At 38.9% G+C, this 14,361-nt stretch overlaps 4 protein-coding genes across 6 annotated transcripts; 2 read left to right on the plus strand and 2 right to left on the minus strand.

Annotated features, from left to right (window-relative positions):
• The first annotated feature begins 2,865 nt into the window (after positions 1-2,865).
• LOC108978988 (endonuclease G, mitochondrial) lies at positions 2,866-4,207 on the plus strand. The gene is made up of 2 exons (XM_018949527.1): positions 2,866-3,163; positions 3,231-4,207. The coding sequence occupies exons 1-2, from the start codon at positions 3,020-3,022 to the stop codon at positions 4,041-4,043; spliced, it is 957 nt and encodes a 318-aa protein (XP_018805072.1). The 5' UTR covers positions 2,866-3,019; the 3' UTR covers positions 4,044-4,207.
• Positions 4,204-6,873, minus strand: LOC108978987 (T-complex protein 1 subunit epsilon). The gene is made up of 4 exons (XM_018949526.1): positions 6,609-6,873; positions 5,130-6,111; positions 4,912-5,066; positions 4,204-4,853 (listed from the first exon to the last, which is right to left on the minus strand). The coding sequence occupies exons 1-4, from the start codon at positions 6,714-6,716 to the stop codon at positions 4,476-4,478; spliced, it is 1,623 nt and encodes a 540-aa protein (XP_018805071.1). The 5' UTR covers positions 6,717-6,873; the 3' UTR covers positions 4,204-4,475.
• A 358-nt stretch (positions 6,874-7,231) lies between these two features.
• LOC108978989 lies at positions 7,232-9,064 on the plus strand. Of its 2 annotated transcripts, none has more exons than XM_018949528.1 (2): positions 7,232-7,457; positions 7,654-9,064. In XM_018949528.1, the coding sequence occupies exons 1-2, from the start codon at positions 7,395-7,397 to the stop codon at positions 8,497-8,499; spliced, it is 909 nt and encodes a 302-aa protein (XP_018805073.1). In that variant the 5' UTR covers positions 7,232-7,394; the 3' UTR covers positions 8,500-9,064. The 2 variants fall into 2 exon arrangements, with proteins under 2 accessions (XP_018805073.1, XP_018805074.1); XM_018949529.1 differs by having other exon boundaries at positions 7,657-9,064.
• A 472-nt stretch (positions 9,065-9,536) lies between these two features.
• LOC108979006 (spermatogenesis-associated protein 20) lies at positions 9,537-13,396 on the minus strand. Of its 2 annotated transcripts, XM_018949559.1 has the most exons (6): positions 13,184-13,394; positions 12,922-13,074; positions 12,316-12,825; positions 11,095-12,249; positions 10,486-10,694; positions 9,537-10,415 (listed from the first exon to the last, which is right to left on the minus strand). In XM_018949559.1, exons 3-6 carry the CDS (start codon positions 12,777-12,779, stop codon positions 9,952-9,954), a joined length of 2,292 nt encoding a protein of 763 aa, XP_018805104.1. In that variant the 5' UTR covers positions 12,780-12,825; positions 12,922-13,074; positions 13,184-13,394; the 3' UTR covers positions 9,537-9,951. The 2 variants fall into 2 exon arrangements, with proteins under 2 accessions (XP_018805104.1, XP_018805103.1); XM_018949558.1 differs by having other exon boundaries at positions 12,922-13,396.
• Between the last annotated feature and the right edge of the window lie 965 nt (positions 13,397-14,361).

The following is a 14,361-nucleotide window of genomic DNA, read 5'->3' on the forward strand; positions in this document are numbered from 1 at the left end:
AGATAAAAATCTTTTTAAAACCTTTTAAGCTATGAAATGCAATTGTACAGTTTATTATAGCTCCGCTTACTTTCTATTATGTTAATATATATACAAAAAACCAAAAAAGTCTTGAATGACATAACCTCCAAAATATTACGGTTTATTAAATCAACTAGTTTTGTAATAATTAACTAAGACTTACCAGCATGAATAAGTGTATATCGTTGTCACGTTTATTTATAAAAGCACAAATTAAACGTATTATATACTTTAATTCATTTTTTTATTTATATTATTTTTTTTTTTCTTATGATTTTTAACTCTTTATTGGAATAAAACATTGCAAACTGACATTTCAACAATTTTAAACCCTTTTCATACAAAGATTTGAACCAATAAATATAAATATGCTGCTTTATTTTCACTTTGCTAATATACATAAATACTCATCACTCACACGACACAGCGAGCTTCACAAACACAAATTGTGACATACGCTTATTGAAAACTAATTTCATTGCTACTAACGCACACACGGGCACACATTTTTGCATTACCGCAATAGCAGCGTCGCACTGAACACACAAAATACGTACACACATATGTACACTTGTGCTCACATAATTAAGTCAAACCAGTAACAGAACGAAAGTTTATTCAAAGCAACTTCTATGGTACAGGACTGAAACTTAATTTTACAAAAAATGGAAGAAATTTTAATTCAGTGCAAAACAGAATACATATTTTTTGTTTAACTTCTAAAATAATAAAAATATTGCGTTCATTCGCTTAGCCCATCCATGTTGTTGTGCTCATATAATTAAGTCACCTAAAGAAAAATGTAGTTATTCGAAGTATACGACATTTTTTTGCAGTTTTACCTTACCTAAGACTAATACTTGGTTGGATAACCTTTATTACGTAGCACCTCAGTACATCGCTTAGGCATTGCTTGGACTAAAGTAGCACATTGAGCGGGACTTATTTTGTACCACTCTGCCTGTATTATTTCCCATAAAGAATCTTTGTTGCGAGGTTTTCGTGCAGCTACGGCTCTTTTTATAATCCATCATAGGTTTTCTATGGGGTTTAGGTCCGGACTTTGAGCTGACCAATCCAGAATTTTAATATTTTGACTACGTATCCAAGTTTTAACGACCCGCGAGCAGTGTTTGGGGTCGTTATCGTGCTGGAAAATCCAAGCTAACGGTAACTTGTCCACATAATCACCGACTAAATTGTTCTCCAGTATTCCTTTGTACATTTCACCTGTCATTTTCCCGTCTATTTTAACAATCGGGACAACGCCTGATGACGTGAAGCAACCCCACACCATCACCGATGAACCGGCATGTTTCACGGTTTTTTTAGTGTATTTGGGATTGAGTTCTTGCAAAGGGGGTCGTCTTACATATGGTTTCCCATTATTACCAAATACATTAAATTTGGATTCGTCACTCCAAACCACCTAATTCCAAAATTTAGAGTCCTACCAGAGATGGTCTTTAGCAAACGCTTTTCGCTTTTTAATATTTTTTTTTTTTGAAACGTTAGGTTTTCGTCTTGCTGAACGGCCATTCAATGAATTTTCTTGTAGTCGTCTTCGTACAGTTTGCACAGATATTTGTACGCCGTGGTATTCCTCTAATTGAGCCCTAATTTCTGTGGAGGTTAAAAATGGATCAGACATACTTAGCCTTACTAAGACCCTATCGTCCGAACGGGTGGTCTTTCTTGGCTTTTTACGCGGTAAATTTTCAAAAGTCTTATTTTTTTATAAAATTGAATAGCGTTATTAATTTTGCCTCGAAAAAATCCTAAAATATCTACAACTTCGGCAATATTTTGATATTTTTGAAAACATTCCCATATGACACTTCTTTCGCTTGAAGTTGTGCTTATTCTTGCCGATGACGACGGTGACTACAAATTTTGTTAAAAATAACTTAATTTAGTAAAAAAGAACAATATTGATGTAAATTGTGGCGAAAAAAATTTAATTTACCCGTTTCAAACAGAATGACTTAATTATGTGAGCACACTTTTATTTACAATAAAAGGAAAATTCATTTAAACTCTCCCAAACGAAAATACTTGAATGTGCTGTAAATCGGTGGCGTTCCTAGAATAACAGAACTTTTTTCTCGCGCAATATTAGGGATGTTGCATAAAGAAATATACCTTGTTTTTTTACATGTTGTAAAAAAGTACTGAATGACTTAATTATATGAGCACAAGTGTATGTATATGAAGGGGCTCCTGTGGGAACACCAAAACTTATTGATTTCATACTAATTTTAATATGCATTTACCGCATTTGCATTTAAGAGATTCAGAAAACTAGGAAATAAACCTTAAATAACCGGAAACATTGCTCCAATCAAGGGAAAACCACGTCACCACAGAGCTGGCTGCCACAAATACAACTTGGCACAAATTTGCCTTGAAAACTAGGCATTRCACTTAAAACACTTTTCAGCACTTCACTTTCACATTTATTAACGCGAATMCACAAATGAATACTTGAAATATATAAATAAACCATTTTAATTTAATAAAATTAATCGCGACCGACGGAAGATGCACAAAAACGAATAGCGGATATCACGAACTGCCAAATTAACCGCTAGAATGCACAGTTTGAGAGCCAGCAGATGCTGAGTTCTCAGTGAGGCCATTATGAGTTATCGATAATTCATATGCCGATAAGTAATACAGAAAGTGTAAACAAAACAAAATAATTGCAGTTTCTTATAAAATTAATTTTCATTTTTGAAAAATGAACTGAGATTCTACTCAGATATAAAAAGTCAAGACTTAGGCAGCTTTAATACARACCTATTAATGTCAGGCAATTTTYATTATGCCAATTGGCACACAGTGCACATACAGCTGTGTGCTGTTGGATAACACCCATCAGCTGTTCGCCTGCAARTGTRCTGATAAAAGRGAATTCACGTGGGGATAAGTGCATAATACGCCTATATTCAAATAGCAATTACTGCCATATATGCCCACCTAAGCAGTTGCAAAAAAGATGAATAAAAGAATAGTTCGAAATATAGTAGTATGTGCGACGGCCGCTACTTGTGCCTACTACACGGGTAAATACGTAGAGCGGCAACAACTTGAGTCGCCACACACGGAACAGMGAAATTTTGTACAAGATGCACAGCAGAGGGTAAGCGATGCTTTACTTAAACTAGTGMAAAATTTATTTCCAACATAAGTAATTTTTCTCTCGCTAGTTTGAACGCCGTCCTGGACTACCCATTTTCGGTACTGTCTCCGCTGCCGTGCCAGTGYCAGCAGAGGAAGTGAACCTCACCGCCACWCCAGCGCGCATTTCGCAAATCATGAAATACGGTTTCCCCGGCCTCGATCACGTACGCTCCTATTCCGATTTTGTGCTGTCCTATGATCGACGAAATCGCGTGCCACATTGGGTGTTCGAACATCTCACACCCGCATCGGTGGCGCGTAACGACGCGGTCGATCGTGCCAAATGTGACTTTCGTGCCGATGAAAGTATACATCCATACTTTCGCGCACAAAATACCGATTACCGACGTTCAGGCTACGATCGCGGACACATGGCGGCGGCGGGCAATCACCGGCGTCATCAGAAACACTGTGAAGACACCTTCTTTCTATCGAATATGGCGCCGCAAGTGGGACAGGGTTTCAATCGCGATTCATGGAATCGACTGGAAATGTATGTGCGTAAATTAACGCAGACCTATCCGAATGTATACGTGTGCACGGGKCCATTGTATTTGCCGCGTAAAGAGGACGACGGCAAGACCTACGTGAAATATGAGGTAATCGGCGCCAATACTGTGGCGGTGCCGACGCATTTTTACAAAGTCATTGTGGGTGAAWCGGCCGATCAGCAACTGGATATGGAGGCGTAYGTAATGCCTAATCAAGTGATCAGTGACGACACGCCACTGCAGGTGTTTCAAGTGCCGCCAGAAACAGTGGAGCGCGCAGCCGGTCTACTCTTCTTTGATCAAGTGAATCGAAAGCAGCTTAGACGTATCAACGGCAAGAAAGTCTGAACGCAAGTAGGCCTAACGGGTTTTGTGCAATTAAAGATTTGTTGAATTTCAAATATGCGAGAAAATGTTTACCGTTGTTGGCATTTTAAGTTTGAAATGTTCCTTTATATACCATGAACCATTTTTAGAAATTAGTAATACAATAAAATCAAAATACTTCTTAATTTGTTCCTTCTTTTAGTACTTTATTAATTAAGCAAACAAATTACAATTGTTCAACGGCGCAAGTGAGCAGTATTCTTGAAGGTGCGCACGCGTCCCTTTAAAACATAGAATCATAGTGAGATATTAAATTTTTATAAAAGTGAAGAAGACGTACAGACGGTGACAAATGCGTTTTAAGTAGATGATCAGATGAGTTTATTGTGTTTATGGTATTAATATATTTATGCTTTTTTTTTATATACATACATATATATATATATATATAATTTATTGACCGTCCTTGGAGCGTACATCATCAATCTTAAGTATCATCTTCACCAATTGTGTTGCGAGGAGGATCTGTTGTTTCTTGGAATTCAGCGATTCGACTACATTATGATTCTTCATATCCGAATCACCGGAAAGCATGCAATCCACACCCAAGCTGGGGCACTTCTCTGAAACTTGACGTGCCTTCAACTCGGACAATGTTTCTATGGGATGCAAACCGCTATTCTCGGCTAAAGCCAGCGGTATGTTCTCGAGGGCCACGGAGAAGGCACGGAAGGCATACTGCTCCAGAGTGGACAACTGATCGGCCTCTTTGGCAACTGCTAGAGAGCAACTGATTTCAGCTGCACCACCACCGTAGACAATGCGATTGTCCTAGAAAGAAAAATATAATTTAGACCACATAATGTGTGAAAGCTTCCAGTGGTGTTACCTTAATCAACGAGCGCACAACACAAAGTGCATCGTGTATAGAACGTTTGGCCTCTTCAATGATCATGGCATTGCCACCACGCAGAAAAATAGTTACAGCCTTGGAATTCTTGCACTCCTCAATAACCAACATTTTGTCTTTGGAAGTACCAAAAGCTACAAAGCAAATATTTATTAGCAAAATTTCATTAAACAACAAAACAAGCAAACTTTACTCACATAATTCACGCACTAAACCAGCAGTACCCAATTTTCCGGGTGTCAATTCCTCGAAACGTGGTACAATTCTGCCACCAGTRGCAATAGCAATCAATTCGATTTCAAGTCCACCGACCCAACGAACCGCAGGCAATTCGTATTGCAACAATAAATGGTTGGCTTCATCATCAAAGCCCCATTGGCAGATGGCCAAAGTAGCACCAGCGTCCTTAACTTGTTTAACCATATTTACGAATTTCTCCTGTTCGTATTCGCGAAGCGCACGGTAGTCTTCGGCCGAAGTGACATCCAACTTARGCTTGGTCTTGGGCTTTGGTGGTTCAAATGGGCAGGTGAGTATAGCAAGCTTTACATCTTTCAAAACTTTCGGCATTTGTGCGTGGCTCATGGTTTTATCGACCACAACACCTTTCACCAGCATCGAATCTTCCATGCGTCCACCGACTTTGGTCTCAATTTTGATCAACTCGAAATTCACATCACGCTTCTCAATATCGGCCACGTTCAACACGGCATCCACGGCCATGGTSGCCATTTGCAAATGACACTTATTGACAATTTTACTGCCCAGTGTAGTCATAGCAACCTGTACGAGTGGTTCCTTATTTTTGGGATCGATAGGGAATGGTTCGGCAATAGATTCTAATTGTCTAACAGCGCATTGAGCCGCTAATTCGAAGCCATCAGCAATACGAATTGGATGGATGCCACGATCAATRAGGCTTTCAGCTTGCTCGAGCAAAGCACCGGCTAAAACAACGACGCCAGTGGTGCCATCGCCGATTTCGTCATCTTGTGATTGTGACAATTGTACCATGAGTTTGGCAATCTCGTGATCGACCTCCATCAATTTCATTATTGTGGCACCATCATTTGTTACGGTSACATCACCATCAGCGCTTACCATAATTTTATCCAAACCTTTTGGACCCAATGATGTTTTCAGCGTACCAGCGATTTGGCGTGCTGCCAAAATGTGACTCTGTAAAGCAAATATATTTCTAATTATTGAAAGAAAGTTTGGATTTAACTCAAATGTTGTTAAAATAAAAATAATATAAAGGGTATCTTTTTTTGCAATTTACTAGTACACCGCTGAGTCACAGCGTCTTTAACCTCACATATGCACGCCATTATTGACGTGACGTCATATGGACACACCTGATTGGTTTTTTACAGAATTTATAGGATTTACAAATAAAATCACTAAAGTTTTAAGTATATGCTGTATTTTAAGCACTTTTTAATAATTGAAACATAAAATTAGCAATTTTTTGGCAAAGTATCATTGAAAAATTAGTGAACACAAAAGCAGCTGCTACCGTCTGGAAATTTCGGGAGCGGTATCAAAAAACATTAGTCACTTAAATAGTAATTTAGCGCGTCTGCTAAGAATTCACACAAAATCCTTTGTTCACCAAAATAGTTTAGTTAAATATGTATTTTTTTTTTTTTTGTTTGAAAAGCTATTGCTCCAACCTTAATAGCATCGGTTCCAGTGATGCGCTTTTCGCGTTCTTGTTCACGTAAAATTATAAAAGGACGACCGTATTCGTCGAAAGCGATGCTACCCGGGAAGGCGGACATTTTAAGTTAATTTCTCGGGCTTGGATTCGCTGGATTCACTCAGATAAATTTTCGCACTTTTCGGACGCTGTGAAACAAAAACCACGAAATTTTAAAGGTGAAAAARATTCTCACAAGACTACACGAATTGAACCGGCTGAACAAACGTCAGTTTTCGGTTGTCAGACATGACAGTCTTTCGAATGGCCACACTGGATACTGCAATGATGCATTCGGTGAARTAAAAATTGTGCAGAGTTTAATAATTAATAATGTTAATTGATTTAATATACAACAACCACACGTTTTTTGATTTTGAWAATGATATAAAATTAATGACTTAAAGGAAAACTTAAACCCTATTCGTATTGGCATTCGTGCTATTTTCCAAGCGTCAGGGCTTCGTGCTAACAAAACCGTTTGTGTATACTTCCGCTAACTTGAAACTCTGACGAAAAGACCTCACCGAGTGGCAATCTATTGAAATGAAAACACATGTGAAACAATAACAAAAACCAGCAAAACAAAAAACAACGAGAACAAGAAACACGAAAGCAGAAACGAAAACAAAGAGGAAGAGAAAATCGTGAAAAATTTCGGGAAAAATTCCGTTCTCCTCGTATTCGCCGTTTTCCTCGTCATTTCAATTTGTTTTTGTTTATTTTCCTGACGACACGCTTTTCAAATCGACCCGACTCAATGATGGCGGAGTTCCATCGACTGGCTGACCAAAAATATACCGAGGCTGAATATCTCTTCCAGGTATGTGCCACAACTCCATTAAAGCTGGATATTCCAGAAATTTAACCATGTCTAATTGAATTTCAACTTATACCTTGTGTATCTACATATTTTTCAACCATCTTCTTTTCACGCCCTTTGTGATTATGCCGGAATTGATGTTTTTGTATTCATGTGCTGCTGCTTTTGTTATGGCCGTTGGGGGTAACGGAAACAGCAGACAATCGAAATGGCCAAATCGGATGAAGAGTATGATGTGGAATTATGTTCTACGCCACCGCCGCAAACAGGTGAAATGTATGACCTGGAGTTAGTGCCGCAAGAGCCCAGTATTTTCTCGTGGAAGGTTGTGAAACGTCGACAGCGRCCGCATCGCCGCTATACGGTGTCGCATGGTGCACCACCAGCGCCGCCATCCACGCCCACATCACTGACGGCCAATAATACGCCTGCGCCCTCACCCACCGCCTCAAGCAATCTCAACGTCAATGGTAGTAGTGCTGACGATGAGCCGCTGAACAGCCTCCTCTACATTCTCGATTATGCACCCAAGTACAAAAAGAAACTCAAGGATCAACAACGCACTGATGCAGAATTAGCAGAACTCTTCAATGTTATCAAGATAACTAGTAGTGGTTTGGGCACAAGTGGTGCCGGTGGTGTGAGTGGGAATACGAGTAATGGTGGTGGTACGCTGGCAGAGGAAAATTCAGCTAAGCTWCCGCCAGAACGTGGCATTAGCGTTAACTCCCGTGTGATACGAAAGCATGACGCCAATGCGAAAATCTTCAAAATCCATCGAAATCCCAAAGAGTTCTTTCGGGACMCGGTGGCAGTGGGTGGCGGTGGCGAAGAGGAGGACTCAGTGTCCGCGCCCGAATATGATGACGCCGAAGAAGAGGAGACGCGTTTTCGGCGACTGAGACGCTACAAAGTCGCCACGATACGCCGTCGATTGCGAATATCCAAACGGCAAAGACGTTTTGCACGCTTTGAGCAGCAGGAGCGTATGGACGCTATGATGGATAATTTCGATGCCGCCATGACAATGCATGATGCCTAATAAGTTAGATACGATAACGTGTCTAACCACTGCCAACTTGATGCAAGTTGGCTTGCAACRGTGAAATTGAAGGCAACACAACCGAGTTAAGGAACATAAATGACTAAAATTAGTAATATGGACGAGTACGATGACGACGAGTGCAGACGTCTACCTTCCAAATGGGTCTCAATGTGATCAATATGAATTTCTTCTGCTAAATTATTAATTAATGTACTGCAAAAATAATTTGTTCACTGAACTTTTTGCGTAAATTTAACTTTAAACGTAACGATAGATATTCTTTCTCTCCTTTTTATATTTTGTTTGAACAAAAAAGAAAAAAGAAAAAACTAAAGAAAGAAACAAAACTTAAAGATAAAATTATAAAAAAATAAATATAATTGTATTGTAAACTATTGTAGAAGAGGCGGTCCAGTGCTTCTGTGTATGCCCGTCGCCAGCTGACCTCCAAACGTAGGATTTTATGCCGTGACGTGCGGACGCACTGACGAACTGGGCATAATAAGTGGCTAAATGCGCCGCATTACTCTGTGTGTGAATTGTTTGTTTACATCTCTCTGATTATTTTGCGTTGTAAATGTGTGAGTAGCGAACACAAGGAATGCTGTGTGTTCTGCAAAACAAATAAATAAATACTAAAAAACAAAAAGAAATAAAACATCAAATAACTGTGGATTTTAATACAATAAAATTGACAGCAACAACAAGTCCGTTTAGCGAAAATGCAAATGCAAAAAGTGAAAGCATTTCAGAAATAAAAATTATTAATTATACCCTAAGTAGGGTATAGTAATTTTATCACAAAGTTTGTAACATTCAGATGTGAACGTCGTAGACCCTATAAAATGTAAATAATAACCTGAGTCGATTTAGCTACATGCATATAGCCATCTGCCCGTATATACGCGASCTAGTCCCTCAAGATTTTTTATAGCTATCTGGAACTTTGGGCGCGTCAATTTCACTCCAAGTAGCGATTCATTATAGCTTCGGTTCAACCGTGTTTTCTTGTTTTGAAATAAAAATACTTGAAGTGGGTTCTGATTATATTTTTTTTACTGTTTAAAGCTCACTGCAAACTACATAATAACATTCTGCTGAGTATTTACTAACTAATCTCACAATTATTTTTTCACGCTGTTAAAATTATAAACACTTATCGCCAAGCGTATACAATTCAATTGATTTAATAAACATTTTTACGTATAAACGCTATTTAAAATAAGTAAATAGCACTATTAATAACAGAACCAAAGTAAAATTAGACAGGCACGAGCTCTAAACTGTATAGCAGAATTGTAACTAGCGCTTTGCACTAGCCCTTTCGTTTTTCAAACGTCTGCGTCCTAATAAGTTTTTATCACTACTGCTTTTGTTTGTAAACGCTAGATGTAACAATTATTTTGGTTAAATTTTTAAAGAGGTTATCTTCTAAAATTCAACGCATCTTCACTCGTCTCGCTTAAAGAATCTTTCTTTCAGATTTTGTTCGAGTTCTTCGGGGTCAGTAACTGGCATACGGCAAACACGTTCATGACAGATATAAACCGTTGTTTTACCATTGACCATTTTGAATTTATCCTGCACACGTTGATTGTAAGTCTCATCTGGATATTGCGGATCGACATGTAAAATTATCATGCCTGGTATATAGAATTTTCGTAATATTTCTACGAAGCGATGTGTAGTATTCGAGTCCGGACCAACTACAGCCACTAAATCGAGCCCATTTTCGTGCAACAACAACGCAGACATCATTGCTGGTAGTGTATAACCGAATGGATTGATGTCAGCGAAGAACTCCAGTAATTTAATAGCGCGGTCCTTGTAATTATTTTCGTCTAAATAGTGAGCGAGTAGGAGCAGGTTGCGTGCGGCAATGCTATTACCACATGGCTCGGCGCCATCGTGGTCTGTGGAAGGCAAAAACATTACTTTCGTTTGTGATTTGATATAATGAACTGCTGTTGTCTGATTACCCACCTTCTTTTAGTCGCACAATCACATTCGGCGAGTTGGCCTCTGAGTAGAAATACGCACCATGCGTGTCATCCCARAAGCGTGTATCCTGTACCTCTTGCAATTCTTTAGCCCATTTGAGTGCGCTGCCGTCCATTGAAGCTTTATAGTAGTCCAATAGACCCCTGACGAGAAAGGCGTAATCATCTAGAAACCCATCGATGCTCTGGGCGCTGAAATAGTTGAATAATTTGTAGAAATATTTGTATACTATGTATGTACATATGTATTTAAACAAAACAAGAGAAAGAGGTAACTTCGACTGCACCGAAAATATAATATCCTTGACAAATAAAGAAGGTTTCATACAAGAATGTGATTTTGATCGATGTTGTTGTTGCTTCAGACTTCTGCCGAGTTGCCAGTCCATGGTRAGTTCGGGTTACGTATATCGATATCTCAAAACCTGAGGGATTAGTTTGCGCATAGACATATGGACAAAGCCAAGCCGATTCAGCTCATATTGCTGACCATTTATACATGAATATTTTTATAAGATCTCCTACATTTCTTTTTGGAGGTTACAAACTCTGTGACATCCCTGTTTCGGGTATAAAAATACACTACACTTACGATGCACTCTCCAAAGTAGAATCATCGGTACCAAGGCCATAACAAGAACGCAGCAATACCTTCCTCTCCTCATCATACAGATGTTTGTGCAAAAACTTGTACAGTTCCTCTGCGGCCTTGACGTATTCAGCGCGTTTTGCTGAACGACAATTGGCCAATTTCGATAAACCGGAGAGTACTAAACCATTCCAGGCGCAAATTATTTTCGTATCCAAATGTGGGCGCGGTCGCTGATCGCGTATTTTGTGCAGCACCTCATTAGTGATGTCTAACACGCGCTGCAATTGTTCCTCGGTGATATCAAACTTAGCGCAGGTTTCAGCTTTTGAGCCACGCACAATGTGTATATTTTTGGCCGTGAGATGACCATGCGGATCACTGTTGGGCTCAACATTACCCGTTTGACGCAAATCGTAGTGATGCGTATAGATTTCAAATATGCGCTCCAGCTCCAATTTCAAGTCTGCATACAACGCTGCATTCGCATGCACTGCCTGCTTCACCTCGGACCAAGTCCAAGCGTAAAATGCACCCTCCACTTTAACCCTAGCATCAGCTGTCGGCAAGGAGTCAGCATCTTCGCCGGCGAAGAAACCACCATCAGGATGTCTTAGATCCTTCATCAGGTAACGAAAGATGCCGTCAGCGTATTGCAAGTACGCCTGATCATTCGTTAATTTGTAAGCATTTGCGTAGGCCGTCAATAGTTGGCCTTGATCGTAGAGCATTTTCTCAAAGTGYGGCACATGCCACACACGATCCACAGAATAGCGCGCAAAACCACCGAAAACATGATCGTGTATGCCRCCGTGACCGATGTGCTGTAGCGTTTGTAGCGCCATGTCGAGCACATCTGCATCCTTGGTGATAATGTAGGCGTGGAAGAGAAAATTTATGCGCGCTACTTCGGGAAATTTCGGTTGCATGCCAAAACCACCATATTCTTGATCATAGCGACGCTTGAAAATGTTCACTGCCTCATGCAATTTGGCTTCAGCGCTACCTGGTTCAAAGGTGGCTGTCGTAGATTTTTCACTTAGCGACTTTTGTATTGCACTAATCACATGTTTGCCCGTTTGTTTTAACTCCTCTTGATCTGATTGCCATTTGGAYGCTATCGTTTTAAGCACTGTCGTGAATGCCGGCATGCCCCAACTGCAAATATGGGTAAATTTAACGCTTTTATAGAAATTCGTATTTGCACACGCTTTGTGTACTCACCGATCGTTTGGAGGAAAATAGGTGCCTGCGGTAATTGGCGCCAGATCTGGTGTTAGCCACACCGACATGGGCCAACCGCCACTGCCGTTCAACATTAGCACAAATTGCATATAGATTTTATCGATATCTGGACGCTCTTCCCGATCAACTTTTATATTGATAAAATTTTTATTCATTATTTTAGCGACGTTCTCATTTTCAAATGATTCGTGTTCCATCACATGACACCAGTGGCATGTTGAATAACCCACCGAGAGAAATATTAACTTGTTCTCCATGCGTGCACGTTCAATGGCCTCCTCGCACCAGGGGTACCAATCGACGGGATTATGCGCATGTTGCAGCAAATATGGCGACTTTTCATTTATCAAGCGATTCGTATGCTTAGCTGCGTCACCTATTGCACCAGCTACACTGCTCTTCGTCGTTTCTGCAGTGCTTTGGGGTGCGCCTTTGTCAGACATTTTTCGTGTTTGAGCAGATTGACTGCTATAAGCAAAGCTGCTGTATCTACAAATGTTGGTATATTTGAAATATATTAAATTGAGAATAGTTATAAATATATAATTATAAGACGTGATTTTGTCGTCATAAGCTACTACATACTTTTCACAACCACTTTCAAATAAACTTCTTTTCACTGAAACTGTACAACTGGTTCGCCTTGATGCTCCAGCTGCTGTGATAGTTAYAAATTGCTTGCTTGTTGTTGTTACAGGCACTTGTGCAACCGTTTTGGCTATGACCTTACGTATCCAGCTAGGATGTAGAATATTATTCAACATAGCAAAAAAAGATGTACAACACAAAGTTGTAGCAATTAGTCCTCAACTCCTCTCAATTCGCAAACACAATCACAAATGCTTACAGCTGAAAATTGCGTTATTTTCACGTTTGATCGACTTGTAAATTAGAGATTATGTGCTGCTGCAGTATTGACAGCTAGTCCAATAAGTAAGAAGATATCGCAAAAGAATTGTTGGTGGGCAAGTGACAATTAACAGGTTTAGCACTTTGTTGTTGTTATTCTTGCCGTCTGTGTTGTTGTTCACACCTTTATTTTGCATTTTGTTGACATATGCAATTTCGAAGGCCAATATCTGTTGTGATTTCTATTTTCACAGTTTTCATAATTAAATTATTATTTATAGACATTTATAATTGTGGAAAAAACAATAGAAGTTTTAAAAAAAATTTAATTAAAACTTTACTGTTTACATTTCAACTGTAACCCAGCAAATAAATTCTAATAAATAATTCGCTAATTTGTTTACCAAGGAAAATGTTGTCAAAATTGTTTAAACATAGGGTTGCATTTTATTTTCTTTATTGACAGTTGCTGATTTAGAGGCATTCAAACTGTCCAAAATAGCGGTTCTTTTGTCATTTTGCCATATCCGACGCGCTTTACTAAACGTTTTCAACAGTCTTCGCTAAATTAGTTAAATTTATGTTTTATAGTGTTTTTAGGTATGTTTTTTTTGGTGAAATTGTGTTCAAATAATCGAAACCATTGTGCTGCAATACTTATTCTATGAAATGCCTAGCCTTGAAGTGCTTTTTTACTAAGTGCTTTCGAGCCGGTCGCTTCTTCTGTTTTGCCCTGTCTTTCTTCTTTGCGAGATGCAGGATTTCCTGCTAGCAATTGAATATATCCGCTATTTCTATAAGCAATTGGGAAAATGTGTAAAATATGTGTTGATTGGTGCAGATTTGCTTTATCTAAATATAAAATTGCTCATTTTCTATAAAAGAGGCTTTTGGGGCTAATTTTTTTGTTAAGCGTCGCAAATTAATGTTAAGTGAAAGGAAGCTGCTGCTGTGAAGTGTGTTTTTGTGTGTTACATGTATGTATGTTGCAAAGCTACCACAAGTGCAGCAAAAGCCTTCCGTAGAGCAATGTAAAAAGTGTATGTGTGCGTGTATGTGTAAATTTTACAGTATTCAGAGTTATCGTTATTTTATAAATAGAATGTGCGTGCAAAATAAAATAAAACGAAATAAAGTAAAAAAAATTGGAAAAAAATAAAGTAAAATGAAATAATA

Source organism: Bactrocera latifrons, unplaced genomic scaffold (genome assembly GCF_001853355.1).
Source record: "Bactrocera latifrons isolate USDA-ARS-PBARC rearing strain unplaced genomic scaffold, ASM185335v1 scaffold_13, whole genome shotgun sequence".
Lineage (NCBI taxonomy): Eukaryota > Metazoa > Arthropoda > Insecta > Diptera > Tephritidae > Bactrocera > Bactrocera latifrons.